At 42.8% G+C, this 21,873-nt stretch overlaps 1 protein-coding gene across 3 annotated transcripts in view; it reads right to left on the reverse strand.

Annotated features, from left to right (window-relative positions):
• Positions 1–21,873, reverse strand: part of LOC136874698 (glutamate receptor ionotropic, NMDA 2B) — a 314,639-nt gene that overhangs the window by 22,952 nt on the left and 269,814 nt on the right. For all 3 annotated transcript variants that reach the window (XM_067148348.2, XM_067148349.2, XM_067148346.2), the window contains exons 13-14: positions 13,997–14,157; positions 4,197–4,378 (exon numbers count right to left, since the gene is read on the reverse strand). In XM_067148348.2, coding sequence (XP_067004449.1) covers positions 4,197–4,378; positions 13,997–14,157 — 343 coding nt within the window. The remainder of the gene's footprint in view (positions 1–4,196; positions 4,379–13,996; positions 14,158–21,873) is intronic.

Below are 21,873 nucleotides of genomic sequence, written 5' to 3' on the forward strand. Positions count from 1 at the left end.
TCTCACTTTCCTGGCATCTGTTATTTCTAGGTGTGGATGCAGCAAATTGTCAGATGGAGGGACATTGAGGGATTGTAGTGAGAGAGTTATTTCTTCTTTCAGATTTCTTGTAGCACGGATGTATTCATCACCTGAGCTTAATAGTACCTTACAGATGTTAATGTGCTGAAGATGAGCTTCCCAAGTGGCGCAGAAGAGTCCCAACCCCTTATATTTTTTTCTCAGTGTAGACCATTCCATTAGGAATGTCTGCAGGCATTTGAAGAATTTCCTTAAGAGCACTTCGAAGGGATTAAAGTAATACACTTATATGTTACGAACACACACACAAGACATGCACATTCCAATTATAGTAACCGAAACACTTTGTCCATCATAATATTAAGAAATAATCTCGTTCCGAGGACCAAATAATTTATTACCATTTACAAATCAACCATCCATCGTAGGCCTATTTACCTACAATGACTGCCGAGAGTTATAAACTGGCTCGAAACTTTAGAATTTAAATAAGGAGGCTGTCTATGTTTATCGCATTATCGCTGACTGCTCTGTTCTCAGATCTGGCTAAATATTTCAAAAGCCTTGTTGATTGTTGTGAGTGGCAGTACGGGATGGTGTTTATTAGAACAGGTTGGGAAACCCACATTCTTTCAGAAATAATTACCGTACTCCTATTGACGAAAGAAGCTCTGCACTACGACAGCCTAAGATTGGAATAATCCTCTGTAATTCAAATGATACTGTGTTGAGTGCTATAGCTTTATCAATATGTAAAATCCCTCTTCAGTTACTGAATTAAGAAACAGTCATGGGTCCCTCACCGCGCGGGGCCCTTATCGCCGCCCCTTTAAACCAGCCGCAAATTATTATGATACCTAGACAACATCTCCGTCCATGGACTCATTATCGGAGCTCGGGGCACAATCCCTACATTTCTTGTACAGCTATGGGATTCTCTCTGACTCAACCGGACACGAGTTCACGACGTCGCTAATGCCACAATACGAAGTTCAATAGCCATACTCCGCAATCATCTACACAGCATTTGACGAACCGTACATCATGCCACATTCCAAATTGATTTCTGAGCCTTGTGATAGTTATTATTTCTATCTGGTACGCTAGCAAATTCACTAATGTCCGAGTCGTTGGCTGAATGGTCTGCGTATTGGCCTTCGGTTGAGAGGGCCCCGGGTTCGATTCCCTGTCTGATCGGGGATTTAACCTTCATTCGTTAATTCCAGTGGCTCGGGGGCTGGGTATTTATGCTGTTCCCAAGATCCCTGCAACTCACACACCACCATAACACTATCCTCCACCACAATAACACGCAGTTACCTACACATGGCAGATTCCGCCCAGCCTCATCGGAGGGTCTGCCTTACGAGGGCTGCACCCCACTAGAAATAGCCGCACGGAATTAATTACCAATGACGTGGAAGACATAATACTATGTAGGCGATATACTTCGTCCTTGTGGTAGTTCTATTAATAGCTTCCTTCACAAGTGCGATGTCCCTCTTCTGGCCAAAGAGGATGTGATGGTCGGTGCTGTAGAAGTGTTCTGATACGGCAGAATGATTTATATCATTTCTGGTCTGTCCAAATTCAAGAGAATCGGAACCAGCTGGTGGCGTATCGACATGCAGGGCCGGGCGGAAGTGCTATAACTTACGAATGCTATCTGATACCGAGTTCTGGTTTCTTTTAAAAACTATTGAGACATGTATAAACATTTCTTCTTACTTAGTCAGCAACGTACAATTAGTAAAATACAGGTTACTTGCTACCTAACTTTTCTGTGATACAATCCGAGAATTTTCAAGTAGTATATCATTTAAAACATATATAGCTTTCTTATTATGTGAAAATTTATTGTTTTTTATTCCTAGTTGCTTTACGTCGCACCGACACAGATAGGTCTTATGGCGACGATGGGACAAGAAAGGGCTAGGAGTGGGAAGGAAGCGGCCGTGGCCTTAATTAAGGTACAGTCCCAGCATTTGCCTGGTGTGAAAATGGGAAACCACGGAAAACCATTTTCAGGGCTGCCGACAGTGGGGTTCGAACCTACTATCTCCCGAATACTGGATACTGGCCGCACTTAAGCGACTGCAGCTATCGAGCTCGGTAAACATTTATTGTACCGAGAAAGACAGTCACATTCTATCAACATCAGACAATCTCAGACATCTTTCTTTATTAATCATTGGCTTTTAATCTATCGCGTATATACTATTTATCTAAAAAAATATAATTTGCGCCAAAATAACGTACTTATGAAATGCTACTCCTCAGCATGCGTTATAAATAGGTCACATAACTCGTATTTATACCTGTCGTAGTCATATGGTGTTGCCTGCCCTTTTCTATGGTTTTATGTATATTTAATAAGAAGCGCGTTGTGGTACTCAGACTTCATCCATTTGTTTGGTGAAAATCTGTCCATATATTCGCTTTTTTATCTTGCACTTCTTCATGTAAAGCTTAGTGTTGTGTCTTACAAGGCAATGGTATCTTTAGCCACAGTTCTTCTATATAGAACGGTTGTCTTGTGAACTGACAGTTTAGTCTCGAAGCAGCGTTTTATACCAGGCAGAGAACTTTTCTAAGATACATGAGCCTAGCTCGGTTGTCCTTCGAGAGCTGCCTGCTGTCATTTCTTGATAGATACAGTACTTTTGCATCCATCTCTTGGCACAGGCCAGAGCGAAGTGTAGCTTCCACTGAAGTCCCAGTCTCATCCATGGCTGTGACAATATGGAAGCTGCTGGGGTATAGGTAGTGCTGAGTAATGGCATTCAGAGCACAACCAGTGTGTCTGAGTGTCATGAAAGGTGTTGCTCATAGGCTTAGTTGTGCTACAATAGCACTGTCTGGCCCAGTGAGGAAAGCAATGGCAAACTACCTCACGCCTCATCTTGCCTAGTACGCCTCATTTTGGTACTGCCATTGGTTTTTGTGCAAGAAATTGCAAGCATTTGAAATGTGGACGAACCGAAGGATACTGAAGATACCCTGGACAGCTAAAATGACCAATATAGACGTTTTGCACCGTATGAACAAAGAACCAGAAATTCTCACTACCATCAAGAGAAGGAGGTTAGAATACTTTGGTCATATGATGCGGAACTGTAAATACCACCTTCTGCAAGTAATACTCCAAGGAAAAATTAATGGAAAACGTGGTCCGGGGAGAAGTAGGACATCATGGCTCGGCAACTTGAGCCAGTGGTTTGGGATGTCAAAGCTTACTCTGTTCAGAACAGCTATGAACAAACAACAGATCATGCTATTGATCGCCAACGTTCTGCGAGGACATGGCACATGAAGAAGAAGATTGGTTTTTGTGGTTTCCCTATAACTGCATAGCCTTTGGTGATGCTATTTGAAGATCCAACCAGCCTCTGGGCTGATGACCTAACAGACAGATCCTTCGAGAGGTGTTCCCATATAATGTCTAAGGCGTATGTCATGATAAGGTCTGTTTGTACGTAGACTTTTTTCTCTTTGCAGCATGTAAGTTATTAGGAACGCTCTGCCATCTGTTGAATATATTTGGAAGCTGGGAAATGTTAAAGAATCAAAGAGTATCTACCAAGGAATAGTATTCTTCCGTGATCAGAGGAAGTGCAGGCCTATACTCTCTGGCTTAACAGGTAGTAAACATGGCTGCATACAATGACATTACTAAGGATGAAAAGCACATATATCAGAATATTGAAACTGTTAGTCGCTTAGCGACCTCCTAAGTACAGAATGTAGTGCGGGTTAGGATAAGTCTTCACCTGCAATTATTGGAGTGATCATTTAATGACTTGATTTTAAGTTGGCTGAACTTAGAGACCTATCAATGTCTGATGATTCACCGGCAGGTAATTCCGGAGAGTTAAAAAAAGAATGAATCAAATCGGACCAGTAGAATGGACGGGAATTAAGGCCACGCCCTCTTCCTTCCCACTCCTAGCCCTTCCCTGTTCCATCGTTGCCATAAGACCTATCTGTGTCGGTGCGACGTAAAACAACTTGCAAAAATAATGGACGGGCGAATTTGCTAAAGATGTTTTAGTGAATTCTTTTAATACAGTATATATAAATAGGCCTAGCATTAACTGTTAATGACTTCACATTTGACATTATTATAATGACAGGAATTTTACTTACATTTGTATTCTTATTGCAAAGTAACTTACCATTCTCCCTATACTCCATGAGCTGTCGATTGATCATGGCCCGATATTTGGAGTGTCTTGGAAATCCAATGCCATATCCAGTCATTGCGAACCACGAACCCACCGTTAGGAGAACGCATTCAGAGTCTTGACCAACAAGGTAGTCCAGCACTGTAGCGTCGTAGATGAAGGCATCGAGCTTCCTGGAAAGAATACAGGAGTTTACTTTCACATCAGCTCCGTTCTGTAACTACGATGAAAGGCACGCATATTCTTCCCTTCTGATTATTGTTAATAGAGGGTCTTTTATTTCTTTTTTTACAATTTGCTTGACGTCATACCGACACAGATAGGTCGTATGGCGACGGTGGGGTAGGAAACGCGCAGGTGAGGGAAGGAAGCGGCCGTGGCCTTTATTAACCCTCGAGTGGTCGCTAGCCAAAATGTAACACGAGTGGTCGCGCGTGAGACTTTCTCTCACATTAAAATAAAAGTGACATTTTTCACATTTTTGTGGGGCGTTAAGGCTGAAATTTACCACTGAAATCAAACGCAAGTTCTACCTTATATATTTTAGATAAAAATGAAATAAAGAAAATGAAATTGCGTATGGCTTTTAGTGCCGGGAGTGTCTGAGGACAAGTTCGGCTCCCCGTGTGCAGGTTTTTCGATTTGACTCTCGTAGGCGACCTGCGCATTGTGATGAGAATGAAATAATGATGAAAACGACACATACACTCAGCCCCCGTGCTAGTGAAATTAACCAATTATGGTTAAACTTCCCGACCCTGCCGGGAATCGAACCCGGGACCCATGTGACCAAAGGCCAGCACGCTAAGCATTTAGCCATGGAGCCGGACATACATATGAAATGATTAGCTGTTTATTAAAGACACAAATTGCTACTTAAAATAACATATGCGATGTACATAAAAATAACTTCCGTCCTGGAGTTATAAAAAAATAAAATCTCACACATGCATTATATCTAGTAACATTTACGTAAAAAGCAAGGTTTCTGAACACAATAACATTTTCAAAAACAAGAAGTGCTCATAATACAAATACTAACGCGTACGTAAAACAGGAGTAAGTTTTCCGCTCCACTTCAACGTAAGACAAACGCCATTGGTCGCGCGATGAGACAAACTCTCACACAGCGCGCACGGATATATAGGAACCTTTGTTCTGACTAGGGGAGGGGGTGCTTACCCTTCAGATGTGAATCGCTCTACTCACGACAGTTATAAACTCTGCTAGAAGAGGGAACAGTCACATCCCTTTCATCACAGTGAAGTAATATCACAACAAAAAATAATGTGAGAGAAAATCTCACATTAGACCACTCGCGGGTTAAGGTACGTACGCAGCATTTGCATGGTGCGAAAATGGGAAACCTCGGAATACTATCTTCAGGGCTTCCAACACTATCTCCTAGGTGCAAGGCACAAACCATGCGGTCACATGTGTAAGACGTACAAGTTGATTCCATTGGACGGTCTTACACTGGAGGACACTAATATGCAAATAATACCTGCTACAGAGTTATGAAATAGGTGAGAACATTACGATAGGCGTGCTTCTCAGTTGAGAATTGGGGGATTTAAGTTAAAGTACCGTATGGAAATCAGTGCAGAAGAAAGCAAGGAAATGGCGATATCAAGAAGTGGGAGACAATAAGGGAAAGTCATTGTGAAAGTTGGTGGTCAAAGCCTTGAAATTGTTGACAGCTTGAAGTATCTAGGGAGTGAATTTATCCAGAATACAAAGATGGACATGGAGATTAGCAAGAGGGTACAATAGGGCGATGTATTCTACCAGAGTGAAAGAAACCTTGTCTGGAGTAAGGAAGTACCGTATTCCTCCGAAACCAAGACGACGTTGTTTTTTTGTTGTTTTTTTTTTTTTTTTTTTTTTTTTGTTGCAGAATTGAACGTGAATAATGAAGGGTCGTCTTGCATTAGCGACCTGGCAGTAATAGGCCGGCCGCAAAATGAGACGCAGGTCCGTGATGTGACGCAGGGTGACTCACGCCGAATTCTTCACAGCAGAGTGAGTCACGGCAAGTTGGATCGCAGTTTACCACGGAACTTCAGCTCCGGCAGATATGGCGAATACTACTGTTATATTCATAGATTTGAGTTCAGAATCGGATTCCGATACCGAGTTTCTGTTCAAGTTACAGATACAGCCGGTGCTCCACTTTCCATGAATTTTTGCTGTCCTCGGAGAGCATCTCTCAGAGAATGTCTCAGTTTCTCTCACATCGCCTTCGCTTCAGCACCTGCAACAATGGCTTCGTGGCTTATATCATACAGAACTTCGCGAACACGCACGGCTTCAATGAGGTTTTCTTCCATTTCGAACTACAAAACACAATATGAACAACCAAAATCACCGTGAGTCTTGCAGGAAACTGCGGAAGAGACTGCGATCCCCAGTGTCACCACGGGCAGCAACATACCTGCATCTCATTTTGCGACCGGCCTAATGAACACCTCATCAACGTCCGTCCGCGTCTTTATTATACATAGCTATAGTCCTCTCCATGTAAGGACGTACCCTAAGGGTGCAACCTTACCCTTTCTCCCCTGTAATATTAAGATATTGATTCATGGTTACTTTTCTTGCTGTTGGGTCTTTTTCAGTGTCGGTAACCATACAGTTTAGGGACCCTACATGCCGATACGACGTCTTACATTTACCGTTAATCTGGCACGTTGGCAACGTTCAATCACTGCTCTAGCATGAAGTGCGTGTTGCCACTGCATCGCCGTTAAAGTCACTAGTGATACATTTGCGAGAATATTTAAAGCATATTTTCTTTTTCTGTGGGATTGTAAATCTATTTGGCTAATACCAGGTAAGTAGGATTGTGGCATGTTCGGATAATGCATTTAATAACATAGTTTGTGTGAAATGATGAAAGTGCTCAAATACGTCAGTCTCATGTCTAGATCTACCGGTACATGAAAAATAACTCTTGCGGGACGAAATTTTGGCAGTAGAACTTATAACATTATTATTTTCAAATCCGCAGTGAACTTGAAAGCTGACCTAAATTCCGTTCACGGAGCTTGGCACATTAGTTTTCCTATATGTTTCCTGATAAGCTTGAAGATATAACCAGCCTGCAGGCTGAAAATATGCCCAATAATCTATCTCTTACTGGTTACCGGTATTGAAGAGAGAAGGAAATATTCGCGCAAAAGAAATGGAAGTCATTGGATGTCTGGAACTTTCGAAAATCACACTGCAAAGACTTATTAAATAAATTGCATCGTTTAACACGCCCCTCTTTTCAAGAATATGGTTATAGTACGCCTGCTGTATATCAAAATAAAGACAGATAATTTAAGTGAGAAAGTGTGTTTATTTCCTTAATTCCTCATTGAGGAGATATTCATAATTATCTTGATTTATTTCATCTTATCTTTTATCATTTACCAGGCTAGGGAAACATTCATTATCGGTGTTTACATTGAGGTTAGTTTGTTATGGTTAAGTCTGATGATTTTAATATGTAACCAGGCAGGTTGGCAGCAGTGATCAGCCATTACAAAAAAGAGAAAAGAAGAGCATCGGGCGGCGATATTTACTTTCTGGGGTATTTCCTTACGTGGCAATTACTATAGCAGCGGCAGCCGGTTGTACAGTGCCTCTGTATAATGTCACTGGTTCTCGGGATAAAGTGAAGAGTGGAAAACATTCTACCAGCCTCTATCAAAATGTTTCTCAAATCCGCAGAATGGCATCAAAACATTACTCTCTTGAGCTGATTGTAAGGTCGATCATAATGCACTTCCGAGCCCCATCTGCCCAGGAAATGTCATTCGAATTCGAATAGCAATTCTCAGAAAGGCCATGGTTACTCAGTGGGAGATTTATGACGCGTCCACTGTACCTGACGTTTAATAAACTACCGAACAGTTTCATGGACTTCTTTCTTTCTTAATCTATCCGGCTCCATGGCTAAATGATTAGCGTGCTGACCTTTGGTCACAGGGGTCCCGGGTTCGATTCCCAGCAGGGTCGGGAAATTTAACCATCATTGGTTAGTTTCGTTGGCACGGGGACTGGGTGTATGTGTTATCTTCATCATCATTTCATCTTCATCTCGACGTCCAGGTTGCCTACGGGCGTTAAATGAAGAGACCTGCACCTGGCGACCCGAACATGTCCTCAGACACTCCCGGCACTAAAAGCCATACGCCATTTCATTTTTTTTCTAAATCTGTTTACCCTCCAGGGTTGGTTTCCCTGTCGCATTCAGCAGAGCAGGGGTTCCAACCTCTATCGCCTCAAGGGCAGTGTCCTCGAGGGTGAGACTTCGGATCGGGGATACAACTGGGGAGGATGACCAGTGCCTTGCCCAGGTGGCCTCACCTGCTATGCTAAACAGGGGCCTTGTGAAGGATGGGAAGATCGGAAGGGATAGACAAGGAAGAGGGAAGGAAGCGGCCATGGCCTTATGTTAGGTAGCATCCTGGCATATGCCTGGAGGAGGAGTGGAAAACCATTAACGGAAATACGCGAGAAATGTTGTTAGCCGCGGCTAACCGATTTGTATAGTATTGGAGACTTAGCATGTGCTGTGAGGAAGGGAAGTAAGGGTATACAGGGTGAAGCGTAATTCGCGCACTCGGGCGTCGCACTGCGACTCCTCACATTTCAGCAATAAAAAAATGTCTCTTACAAATTTTCGTCTTGCGAGTATATCCGGTAGAAAACGGACGTTGAAGAGTAGCAGTCTGGCAACACTGTAACCATATGTAAGGTAACTACCGCTGTCAGCACGTTTTCGTTGTGCTGTACAGTTGGTGCAGATGGTAGAGTTTTTGGTTGGCATGCACGAGGTCTATGGTTCGATCCTGGGTTGAGGCGCATTTTTTATTTGCTAATTTCCATCTGACATTACCTACTGTAATACAGTAAGACACCGTTTCTGAGGTCACATGTATCCTACATTTACAACATTTTGTAACGCTGAAACAACAAATACCTGGTTAAACTAATAAGAAATAGACAGCTGAAACAAATGACCAGTCATAGAACAGAATAACTACACAAACAATATCACTTTCGATATGCTAAAGATGATAGCACAGTACAATAACACATCTACTTGTCATTTACATACTAACGAAATGTAATGGACCTGAACGAGGCAAGAATAATAGTTGGTACTAATCTATGAGCCGCCTCTGTGGTGTAGTGGTTAGCGTGATTAGCTGCCACCCCCGGAGGTCCGGGTTCGATTCCCGGCTCTGCCACGAAATTTGAAAAGTGGTACGAGGGCTGGAACGGAGTCCACTCAGCCTCGGGAGGTCAACTGAGTAGAGGTGGGTTCGATTCCCACCTCAGCCATCCTCGAAGTGGTTTTCCGTGGTTTCCCACTTCACCTCCAGGCGAATGCCGGGATGGTACCTAACTTAAGGCCACGGCCGCTTCCTTCCCTCTTCCTTGTCTATCCCTTCCAATCTTCCCATCCCTCCACAAGGCCCCTGTTCAGCATAGCAGGTTTACCCTTCAGGTTCGGTTTTTCCCTCGGACTTAGCGAGGGATCCCACCTCTACCGCCTCAAGGGCAGTGTCCTGGAGCTTCAGACTCTTGGTCGGGGAATACAACTGGGGAGTATGACCAGTACCTCGCCAAGGCGACCTCACCTGCTATGCTGAACAGGGGCCTTGTGGAGGGATGGGAAGATTGGAAGGGATAGGCAAGGAAGAGGGAAGGAAGCGGCCGTGGCCTTAAGTTAGGTACCATCCCGGCATTCGCCTGGAGGAGAAGTGGGAAACCACGGAAAACCACTTCCAGGATGGCTGAGGTGGGAATCGAACCCACCTCTACTCAGTTGACCTCCCGAGGCTGAGTGGACCCCGTTCCAGCCCTCGTACCACTGTTCAAATTTTCGTGGCAGAGTCGGGAATCGAACCCGGGCCTCCGGGGGTGGCAGCTAATCACGCTAACCACTACACCACAGAGGCGGACTGGACTACATTAACGAAATAAAAAACATACGCCTCAACCCAGGATCGACCACTCGACCTCCTGCATGCTAACCCAAAAGTCTATCCACCGGGCGAGTTGGCCGTGCGCGTAGAGGCGCGCGGCTGTGAGCTTGCATCCGGGAGATAGTAGGTTCGAATCCCACTATCGGCAGCCCTGAAAATGGTTTTCCGTGGTTTCCCATTTTCACACCAGGCAAATGCTGGGGCTGTACCTTAATTAAGGCCACGGCCGCTTCCTTCCAACTCCTAGGCCTTTCCTATCCCATCGTCGCCATAAGACCTATCTGTGTCGGCGCGACGTAAAGCCCCTAGCAAAAAAAAAAAAAGTCTATCCACTGCACCAATTGTACAGGACTCCTACATTTTGCTGACAGGGGTACTTACCCTACATGTTGTTACAGTGTTGCCAGATTGCTACTCTTCAACGTCGTTTTGCTGCCGGATATACTCGCAAGACGAAATTTTGTAAGAGACATTATTTTATTGCTGGCATGCGAGGAGTCGCGCTGTGACGCCCGAGTGCGCGAATTACGCTTCACCCTGTATATATATTCTTTTTTCTTTTGCGATGGACATGGACAATGAGGTACGATTCACCCGCTTGCCGCGCACATTCGTCAGTCTTGCAGTCTCTTTAGTGTCTGTTCGTTTCTTAGTTTGTAGTCAAATAATAAATTATTTTTAATTTTATAATCACGCCGTACCTTTACCCCTCTGTCTAAATTCGCAGAGAGAGCATTAGCAATCTTACCACTTTGTAGCTTTGTTTTCAGTTTTGATGTATATACCACCGCTGACAGGGGGTGGGGGTGGCGGGGGATACAACTGGGGAGTATGACCAGTACCTCGCCCAGGCGGCCTCACCTGCTATGCTGAACAGGGGCCTTGTGGAGGGAAGGGAAGATTGGAAGGGATAGGCAAGGAAGAGGGAAGGAAGCGGCTGTGGCCTTAAGTTAGGTACCATCCCGGCATTCGCCTGGAGGAGAAGTGGGAAACCACTTCCAGGATGGCTGAGGTGGGAATCGAACCCACCTCTACTCAGTTGACCTCCCGAGGCTGAGTGGACCCCGTTCCAGCCCTCGTACCACTTTTCAAATTTCGTGGCAGAGCCGGGAATCGAACCCAGACCTCCGGGGGTGGCAGCTAATCACGCTAACCACTACACCACAGAGGCGGACTCTTTTACTTCTCAAGATATTAAATTTTACTTTATTATACATTGAAAGGGGGTATATAGAAAACAGGAAACCGCTCTTCCGTTTGCGAAATTCAAATGTTCCTACACATGTCTGTCGGTCATGGCCATCCATGAACGCGTGATAATTTGCGATCACCGCCAACCATAAGACATAGCCTGCATAGTTGCTAAGTTACACTTCCGTCACTCTAACCTACTTCCGTAATGCAAATTTATGTATGACACCCAGCCATAAGACATATTTATGTTAAACAGAAAACACTTGTAACAAACTTGTATACCCCTCAGCACTGGTTCCATCTGGTGTAAAAGTCATTAGAGACGTATAAGTTAATTCTTATGAAAAAAAAAAAAAGAACTCCTTCAGCCAATCACTCATTGTTGAAAACATCCTAGGGATATGACGTACGAATTTTTAGTAAATAAAATATAATAACGTATGAGAAGGTATTCTTTATTTATTCCTAAAATGTATAATCCGATCGATCAGATTAGCAGTTTGCCTTTTTTCCACTAGGAGCGCTAATGAGAGTCAATGCAGAGTTTCACTTGAGCCCTTATGAGTAAAATCGCTGAGGACATTTTTCAAAAATAAAATAAAAATGCCTGACGGCATTGATCCACGGGACACATTACAGAAAGAATAATGTAAATAAGTTAATTCGGCTAGGATTTGAACAAGAGAGAAAACAAGAAAAGAAATAAGCTATTTTAGGCTGTTTTTCCGGATTTGTATTTAGGCCAGAAGTGATTTTCGAAACTTTTGTTTTGTAGTTTGATAGAGCTATCCAAGACCCCGGGCCCTTTAGCCCGGCACAATTGAGGGAATTGCTTAATTTTGCGTTTTTCGTAGTACGGGGTCCCCTACTTTGTCTGCTGAGAAATGTTTTCAGCAGTAATCATCTCTGTGGTGTAGTGGTTAGTGTGATTAGCTAACCCCCAGAGGCCCGGCTTCGATTCCCGCCCCTGCCACGAAATTTGAAAAGTGGTACAAGACCTTGAACGGGGTCCACTCAGCCTCGTGAGGTCAACTGAGTAGAGGTGGGTTCCATTCTCACCTAAGCCATCCTAGAAATGGTTTTCCGTGGTTTCCCACTTTTCCTCCAGGCAAATTCCGGGATGGTACCTAACTTAAGGCCACGGTCGCTTCCTTCCCTCTTCCTTGTCTATCCCTTCCAGTGTTCCCATACCCCGCAAGGCCCCTGTTCAGCATAGCAGGTGAGGCCATCTGGGCGAGGTACTGGTTCTTCTCAGTTTTTCCCTTGACCCAGAATCTGAAGCTCGAGGACACTGTCCGTGAGGCGGTAGAGGTCGGATCCCTCGCTGAGTCCGAGAGAAAAGCCGACCCTGCAGGTAAACAGTTTAAGAAAGAAAGAAAGAAAGAAAGAAAGAAAGAAAGAAAGAAAGAAAGAAAGAAAGAAAGAAAAACTAAAACAAATTATTAAGCTATCTTACTGTACAAAAAATACCCATTATACTATACAATATACAGTACATGAATATTTTGCTTCTTAAGTAGAATAATATTGTAACTACGAAGAAATTAAAATTTAATCAATAATAATAATAATAATAATAATAATAATAATAATAAATATACGGTATAAGTAGGGATATCTATAACAAAAAGTGTTTATCTACACACCTCAAAATACAACACTACAACACAGTAGGCAAACCGGAATGCCCACACGCGACTGAATGTCTAGTACTCAGTTACACGCTGAATAAATTAGAAGTACTGGAAAGAAAAATTATACGGAAAATACTTTGTCCACTAAGAACCAAACAACTCTGGAAATCAAGAAGTAATGGCGATATGTATCAGAACATAGAAACATAACAGATACAACGCGAAAGAGGGGATTGATATTTATCGGACATTTATATACAATGAGTGACAACAGGTTAACCAAACAGATCTTCAAATATCTGTGGAATAAGAAGTTAACAACAACCTGGATTCATGAAGTATTAAAAAAATGGAAGGAAACAGCATAAGGGAAGAAGAAGCAACAGAGAGAGAGAGAAAGAGAGATTTAGAAAGAATGTGATAAAATTGGAAGAATTCCGAGTTCGGGAGGGATAGAAGGAGAGAAAAAGGAGGCATAGTGAGCAGATGAAGGTGTGTTGGAGGAGGAGGCAACAACAAAAAGTGAAGCATTGAAATTGTCTCGCGGTCCGAAGAAGACCCTAACGGAGAAAGATTAATAGGAAGAAGAACTGTCGCACTGCGAGCTTGTCTCATGGAAATATTTTGAGCACAGTCTTTTAAATCTTTCGTGGTTTGATATCCCTCAGACCTCCTGCGGAAGGAAGTTCCATTCACCGCTGGCCACAACAGTGAAGGAATTGTTGTACATTGAGGATTTATGCTTAGGAATAGCGAGCAATGTCGAGCTCAGCGCTCTGGTATTTTTTATCATGGTGTTCAGAAAGGCTGTGAAATGGTTCATACAGGTAAGCTGGGGGTTGTAAGGTGAATGTTGAAATGAAAAGAAAATACTGCGATGTGGAAACAATTTCAAACACTGAACTTCGTTTGGGGAGGATGATGTTGCACTGCGACGCACAAAGATGTGTACAAGTGGACTCTGCACTCGCATACTCACCCTTCCTTCACGGCCTGAACGCCCTCTATCACATTGGAGTGATTGAATGGCCTCATGTAGGCGTGCATCGACGGAAAATTGCGCCTCAGGACCGCGTCCGTATTACCGTGAGGAATGGTTCCAAATCTGAAGGGTGGCTTCAGTGAATGAGGATTGCTGAGCTGAAACAGTATTAGACAGGCACATAAAACTATAAGAACAGTAGAATGTGTAAGGTTTGTTTAACTGCAAATATATTGGGCAAAATACTTTGACATAACAAGAGCCATGGGATAGCAGTGACGTATTTAAAGGTAGTAGTTGTTGGCTCCATCTTACAGTGACATCTTCGAACTGCCCAGACCTGTATTGGGCGTGATCTGACATCTCGACAGTGAGTATAAGCATCATCTGTCCTGCTCATGGCAAGGCAACGAGAATGGAGCCAGATCAATGGAACATTCCATTGCCGAAGTTGTGCGGCCATTTAACATTCTTCGATTGACTGTGAGACGTGTGTATCGGGAATACCTCATGGAAGGCATTACAACCATCAGTGAAGAGCACAGTGGCCAATATTAATGATCGCGATCAGTGGCGTGTGGCTAGAACTCTCCGTGACTGAAATCACATCCATGTTCAATGCAGGAGTTACCAGGCACATATCCAACAGGTCAGTGCAGCGTTCTTTAACATCAGTGGCATATGGGAGCGGAAGGCCTACCTCAGCGTTCTTGTCGGCACCACGACACCGGGCACAGCGTCCAACCAGGGTACGTGACGTAGCGTAGTGTTATGAGTCACTGTTCCAGCTGATTCGAGCTGATGGTAGTGTTAGGATATTGCACAGTCTCCCCGTGAAGCTATGGACCCCATAAAAGCTCGTGGTAACACCATAATTGTGTGGGGTGTGTTCATGTGTCATGGGCTCGATCCGCTGATCCACCTGAACAGTGAATGCTTCACTGAACTGCTTGACGACCACTTGCAGCCCTGTATGCACTTCACGTTTCCCTACAATGATGAGATATTCTAGCAGAATAATGCCCCGTGTCATCGGGCCCAAGTTGTCCCAGAATTAGTTCGAAGAGCATTCTGAAGAATTTCGATGACTACTGGAGCCACCTCGTTCTCCTGATATGAAGCTTGTTGAGCTTTTATGGGACGTGCTGGTGTTGTCCATTTACACCCATGACAATGCGTTGTTGTTTGAGTAATCAGTCCATAGACTGGTTTGATGCAGCTCTCCATACCATCATATCCCGTGCTAACCTTTTCATTTCTACGTAACTACTGCATCATACATCTCCTCTAATCTGCTTGTCATATTCATACCTGGGTCTACCCCTAATGTTCTCACCACCTACACTTCCTTCAAAAACCAACTGAACAAGTCCTGGGTATCTTAATGTGTGTCCTATCATTCTATCTCTTCTTCTCGTCAAATTTAGCCAAATCGATCTCCTCTCACCAATTCGATTCAGTATCTCTTCATTTGTGATTCGATCTATCCATCTCACCTTCAGCATTCTTCTGTAACACCACATTTCAAAAGCTTCTATTCTCTTTCTTTCTGATCTAGTAATTGTCCATGTTTCACTTCCATACAATGCCACGCTCCACACGAAAGTCTTTAAAAATATCTTTCTAATCCCTATATCAATGTTTGAAGTGAGCAAATTTCTTTTCTTAAGAAAGCTCTTCCTTGCTTGTGCTAATCTGCATTTTATGTCCTGCTTACTTCTGCCATCGTTGGTTATTTTACTACCCAAGTAACAATATTCATCTACTTCCTTTAAGACTTCATTTCCTAATTTAATATTTCCTGCATCACCCGCCTTCGTTCGACTGCACTCCATTACTTTTGTTTTGGACTTATTTATTTCCATCTTGTACTCCTTACCCAAGACTTCATCCATACAATTCAGCAGCTTCTCGAAATCTTCTGCAGTCTCAGATAAAATAACAATATCATCGGTAAATCTCAAAGTTTTGATTTCCTCTCCTTGGATTGTGATCCCCTTTCCAAATTCCTCTCTGATTTCCTTTACTGCCTGTTCTAGGTAAACACTGAAGAGGAGTGGGGACAAAGTGCAGCCATGCCTCACTCCTTTCTGGATTGCTTCTTCTTTTTTAAAGCTCTCGATTCTTATCACTGCAGACTGATTTTTATACAGATTGTAGATAATTCTTCGTTCTCGGTATCTCATTCCAATAACCTTCAGAATCTTAAATAGCTTGGTCCAATCAACATTATCGAATGCCTTTTCTAGATCTACGAATGCCATGTACGTGGACTTGTCCTTCTTGATTCGATCCTCTAAGATCAGACGTAAAGTCAGAATTATTTTCACGTGTTCCTACATTTCTTCTGAAGCCAAATTGATCTTCTCCCAACTCAGCTTCAACTTGTTTTTCCATTCTTCTGTAAACAATACGTGTTAAAATTTTGCAGGCATGAGATATTAAACTAATGGTGCGATAGTTTTCACACCTGTCAGCACCGGCTTCCTTGGGAATAGGTATAACAACATTCTGCCGAAAAGCGAATGGGACTTCTCCTGTCTCATACATCTTACACACTAAATGGAATAACCTTGCCATGCTGGTTTCTCCTAAGGCAATCAGTAATTCAGAGGGAATGTCATCAATTCCAGGTGCCTTGTACCTATTGAGGTCGCTCACAGCTCTGTCAAACTCTGACCTCAAAATTGGGTCTCCCATTTCAACAGCATCAACAGACTCTTCTTGTTCCAGAACCAAATTATCTACGTCCTCACCTTGATTCAACTGTTGGATATGTTCCTGCCATCTTTCTGCTTTGTCTTCCTTCCCTAGAAGTGGCTTTCCAACTGAGCTCTTAATATTCATACACCTAGATTTCCTTTCTCCAAAGGTTTCCTTGATTTTCCTGTATGCAGCATCTACCTTTCCTAGCACCACACAACCTTCGACATCCTTGCACTTCTCGTTCAGCCATTATTCCTTAGCTACCTTGCACTTTCTATCCACTTGATTCTTTAATCGCCTGTATTCTTTCCTGCCCTCTTTATTTCTAGCATTCTTGTACTTTCGTCGTTCATCAATCAGGTCTAGTATCTCCTGAGTTATCCACTGATTCTTGGTTGATCTTTTCTTCCTTCCTAACATTTCTTCAGCAGCCCTGCTGACTTCATTTTTCATGGCTATCCACTCTTCCTCTATTGTGTTTCCTTCAGACTTTTCATTTAGTCCTTTTGCAACATGTTCCTTGAAACAATCCCTCACACCCTTTTCATTCAACTTGTCTATATCCCATCTTTTTGCATTCTTTCCTTTCTTCAATTTCTTCAGCTTCAGATGGTATTTCATGACCAACAAGTTGTGGTCAGAGTCCACGTCTGCTCCTGAGAAAGTTTTGCAATCCAGCACCTGGTTTCTGAATCTCTGCCTAATCATAATGAAGTCTATTTGATACCTTCCAGTATCTTCAGGTCTCGTCCACGTATAAAGCCGTCGTTTGTCGTGTTTGAACCAAGTATTGGCAAGGACTAAATTATGATCATTGCAGAATTCAACCAGCCAACTTCCTCTTTCGTTCCTTTGTCCCAATCCGAATTCTCCTACTGTATTACCTTCTCTTCTTTGGCCTACCACTAGATTCTTGTCACCTTTTACATATTGTATTATATCTTCTATCTCTTCATATGTTCTTTCGATTTCCTCATCATCCGCTGAGCTAGTAGGCATATTGACCTGCACTATTATGGGCATTGGTTTGGTGTCTATCTTGACGACAATAATTCTTTGACTATGCTGGTCATGGTAGCTTGCCCGCTGCCCTATTTTCTTATTCATTAATAAAGCAACTTCTGCATTTCCTCTGTTTGATTTTGTGTTGATAATTCGGTAGTCGCCTGACCAGAAATCCTATTCTTCTTGCCAACGTACTTCACTTATACCAACTACATCTAACTTTAGTCTTTCCATCTCCCTTTTCAGATTCTCTAACCTACCACAACGATTCAAACTTCTAACATTACACGCTCCGACTCGCAGAATGTCAGTATCTATCTTCCTGATGATCGCACCCTCTCGTGTAGTCCCCACCCGGAGATCCGAATGGGGGACCAGTTTACCTCCGGAATATTTTACCCGGGCGGAAGCCATCATCAGTACATCATTCATACAGAGAGAGCTGAATGTCCTCGGGAGTTTCCCGTTGCTTTCAGTCGTGTAGCAGTATCAACACAGCTAAGCCGTGTTGAGTATTATTACAAGACCATATCAGTCAATCATCCAGACTGCCGCCCTTGTAACTTCCGAAAGGCTGCTACCCCCCTTTCGATGAACCATCCGTTAGTCTGGTCTCTCAACAGATACCCATCGGATATGGTTGCACCTGCGGCTCGGCTATCTTCTTCATTGGGACACACAAGCCTCCCCACCGCGGCAAGGTCACATGGTTCACAGGGGAGGACCCATGACAATACACTTTCAAATAGTAGGAAGCTGTGGGTAGCTCTCAAAACGGCATGAATCAGAATCTCTCCACAGCTGTTTTTCCACTTGTGGATTGGGTGCTGCACCTCGCCGAGCTAAAGGACAGCCTACGGAATACTCGACCCCCATCCCATGACTTTTGCTTTTGTCACTGTACACTGTCTTAAAACCTTATTTTTGTTTCTATAACTGTTAAGTTCTTCAGATTCCGAAACTAAATTTTGAATAAATAAATTTACAAACTACCTGAAAAAGAAAAGATATGGTAACAGAATTATACCCGGAAAATTCAATACAAACGATCTAGAATATCTCCATTAAAATATAATCGTAATTATTTAAATTACCTTCAGAATTACAGGGAAACATAGATTAGAAAGGAACTCTCAAGTATCGATAATTGAAGCACACCACCGAAAAACGCTGTATGGCAATTTTTTCGAAATATTCAGGAACAAAGAAAAACGTTTCATCAACGCATAATTAATTTTCGACTTTAAAACAGTTGAACGTAATTGTTGGTGAATAACCGCCAGATGCCATAAGGCTCCTCCAATCGCAACATAGTGGAGCAGCGTTGTTCCATAGCAAACGTGAACATAATATCTGAAATCATTTTCTAATGTACTTCATTACATAGTAAATACACCTATTACATCAATACTTATCAGTTAAAATATCTTCTATATATAGACAAGCAGAATGTCTGCCTGTCCGACCGTCTGTTCCTTATACAAATCCGTATAATTCCACCACTCTGAAACAAATTGTATATACTTACCTTGTAGGACACTGCGGGTAACTCCATCTACAAGAAATTTTGACAGCCTTCTCCAGTCCCTAGATTTAGGCCCTTTGGCACATTAACATAGACTAATATAGGCAAAAAATCGAATTTGTCATACATGGACGAGACAGAGCTCATTTTAAGCCTCGCGACGCGAAGAACAAAACTCGGCAAGGCCCTATTGGCGCCAAAACCAAGTTTTAAGGGCCTAAAACCAACCGTTATGGAGATATTGACATCTCAATACCCCGCTGTAGGAATCGGATGAAGAAATGACCAGCCGTAACCATGGCAACGGCAGCTCAAGGATTGTACAGTAGAATACAGGCCTGGTGTTGGTAGTGGGCACGCGCGTGCATGTAGGAGATATTCTGCTGCACGTATGTCTGTCTGAAAACAAGCACTGCGGACTAGAAGTGGAGGTGGGGAAAGGGTGCATATAAAAATAATAGAAAATAATGTCGAATCCATAGCTTTCGGGGTCGTAGTGACACTCCGCATGTCGTTTATGTCTAAATTTAGCCGCATGGGCACGGGGGTGAAAAGGGGCGAAAAAGAAAATATCCAAAATAACTGAGATAATGGATGAATATGTGTGTGTTCCAGCATAGCTCTCAACCAAACATAATATACTTATAGCTTACAATCTGAAAAAATTACAGTAGGGACAGGACTCTCCTAACACCCTGACACTCTGAAGGTTGAGAAAGGGTGATAAAGTATGTCAAAAATTCCAGAGATTATGGATGTATGTGTTATATCCCAGTAAGCTTGGTGAACACGTCACTTACTATCCTATGTGGGGAAAAAATGTGGGGTAAGACATCCCTAGCAACCCTAGCGGAGGGATGACAGTAGAAATAATCGAAAATGATGATTATTACTATCGAATCCATAGTTTTCGGGGGCATTGAGATGAATACTGAAACCAGTGAAGTGGCCGGGCAGCGCCTGGTAATATAGCTAGTATTAAATATATCGGGTATACTTATTGATATTACGTTGAAAAACAATTTAAAATATCATCATACCTCAAATAGAAAGTCTGCCATAAATGGAAGAATCAAATAGATCTGTTTATGGATGCCTCGAACCCACTCAAATCCTTAAAATCGGCTTGTTGGAGTTCAGTCACTGTGAATGGTTTGTTCAGAGATCACGTATTACACTGCATAGGAACCATAGAACGTTGTTTGGAGGCTCTTTAGCAGGGACATTCCTCTCACGACCCATGATTCCTCAATGTTTTGCGTTTGATATTCTTTCATTGACTCACGTTCACTCTGTTCACTTGGTTTGCACCACCCGTACTGTGCCGGCGCCAGGGTTTCTCTCACAAACCCAGACCGTGCACACGCTGTTTGTACTCTGCGCTACAGCAGCTGTCGCAGCTTGCATCCGGGAGATAGAGCGTTCGAACCCCACTGTCGGCAGTCCTGAAGAGGGTTTTCCGTGATTTCACATTTTCACACCAGGCAAATGATGCTCGCACCTTAACCCTGAGGTGCCCAGGTCAAAAAAGGGAACGTGAGTTACCACATGGGGTGTTGACAGACCCCCGTTCCTTTTCCGCTATTTAAGAATTCTAAAATGGAACGTAGACTTGTGCAAATATGTTCTATGAACAATATCGCTTTCATTGTACTACAATATTTTAAAAGACAGCACTAGTACCACATAACATAGTTCAGAAAAACGCACATTCATTCGGTTACTTTCCATCTCAAGACTGTCTTTCAAACGACCATCCATCACATACAGATTTCATGTGCTTCAGGTATATTTTCTGTAACTATTACAACAATTCGTCTCGGTTTTTGTCTTTCATTCTTGGGCAAACAAAGCATGTTCATTTAGAAACCATTTCTTTTTTGAAGTGATGTAATAGAAACACTTCCTTCGTCTAACAATTCACAATTATTATCTGATTCGGAATGCGAAGACTCATCATCATCATCATCATCATCTGTTTTTCCCTCTTCAAATGATTCTTCAACCATAATTCGTATTATTTGTACCTCTTTCTCATCTATCGAGCTCCAGCAAGAAATATGTTTAAGCTCATTAAGTCTTTAGGCTTTTTCAACCGTTAAATTAACAGCGTTTCGCCCCAGTGTAGCAGTGGGCTTGTCACTTGGACAACTTTCCAAGACGCTGGCGCCAGTGCGCCACTGAGAACCACCGCACGCCTCCAACATATGTAGAACAATGCAGTGACGGTGCACTAGGGGAAGCATTTGCCTCCACTTTGTGAAAGACAGAGTCTAATTGAATAGAAGAGTATGTTGTAAAAGCAGAACTACTAAGTTATATAATTTCCGTAAGTAACCTCATACGAATAAGATGTTCTGAGTGAGAAGTGTTGCGTTTGTTACAACGTGGGGATCCTCTAGATCCCTCACCTGGAATTTATTACTGCCCATGCGCTTTCAACACGTCAACACTAGACACTGACAAGTCAAGGACTGTAGAGTCACTTTATTTCAGGAAGCTACATAGAGTCACAGCTTTATTGTGAACGGTAATACAAAATATTGATCGTATTATCTATTTTCTTCGTGCAAACAATTATTTGAGTGATAGACAATTTGGATTTTCTCCACAAAGATCTACAGAAGACTCAGTAACA

The sequence above is a fragment of the Anabrus simplex genome, chromosome 5, assembly GCF_040414725.1.
Source record: "Anabrus simplex isolate iqAnaSimp1 chromosome 5, ASM4041472v1, whole genome shotgun sequence".
In the NCBI taxonomy this organism is placed as follows: domain Eukaryota; kingdom Metazoa; phylum Arthropoda; class Insecta; order Orthoptera; family Tettigoniidae; genus Anabrus; species Anabrus simplex.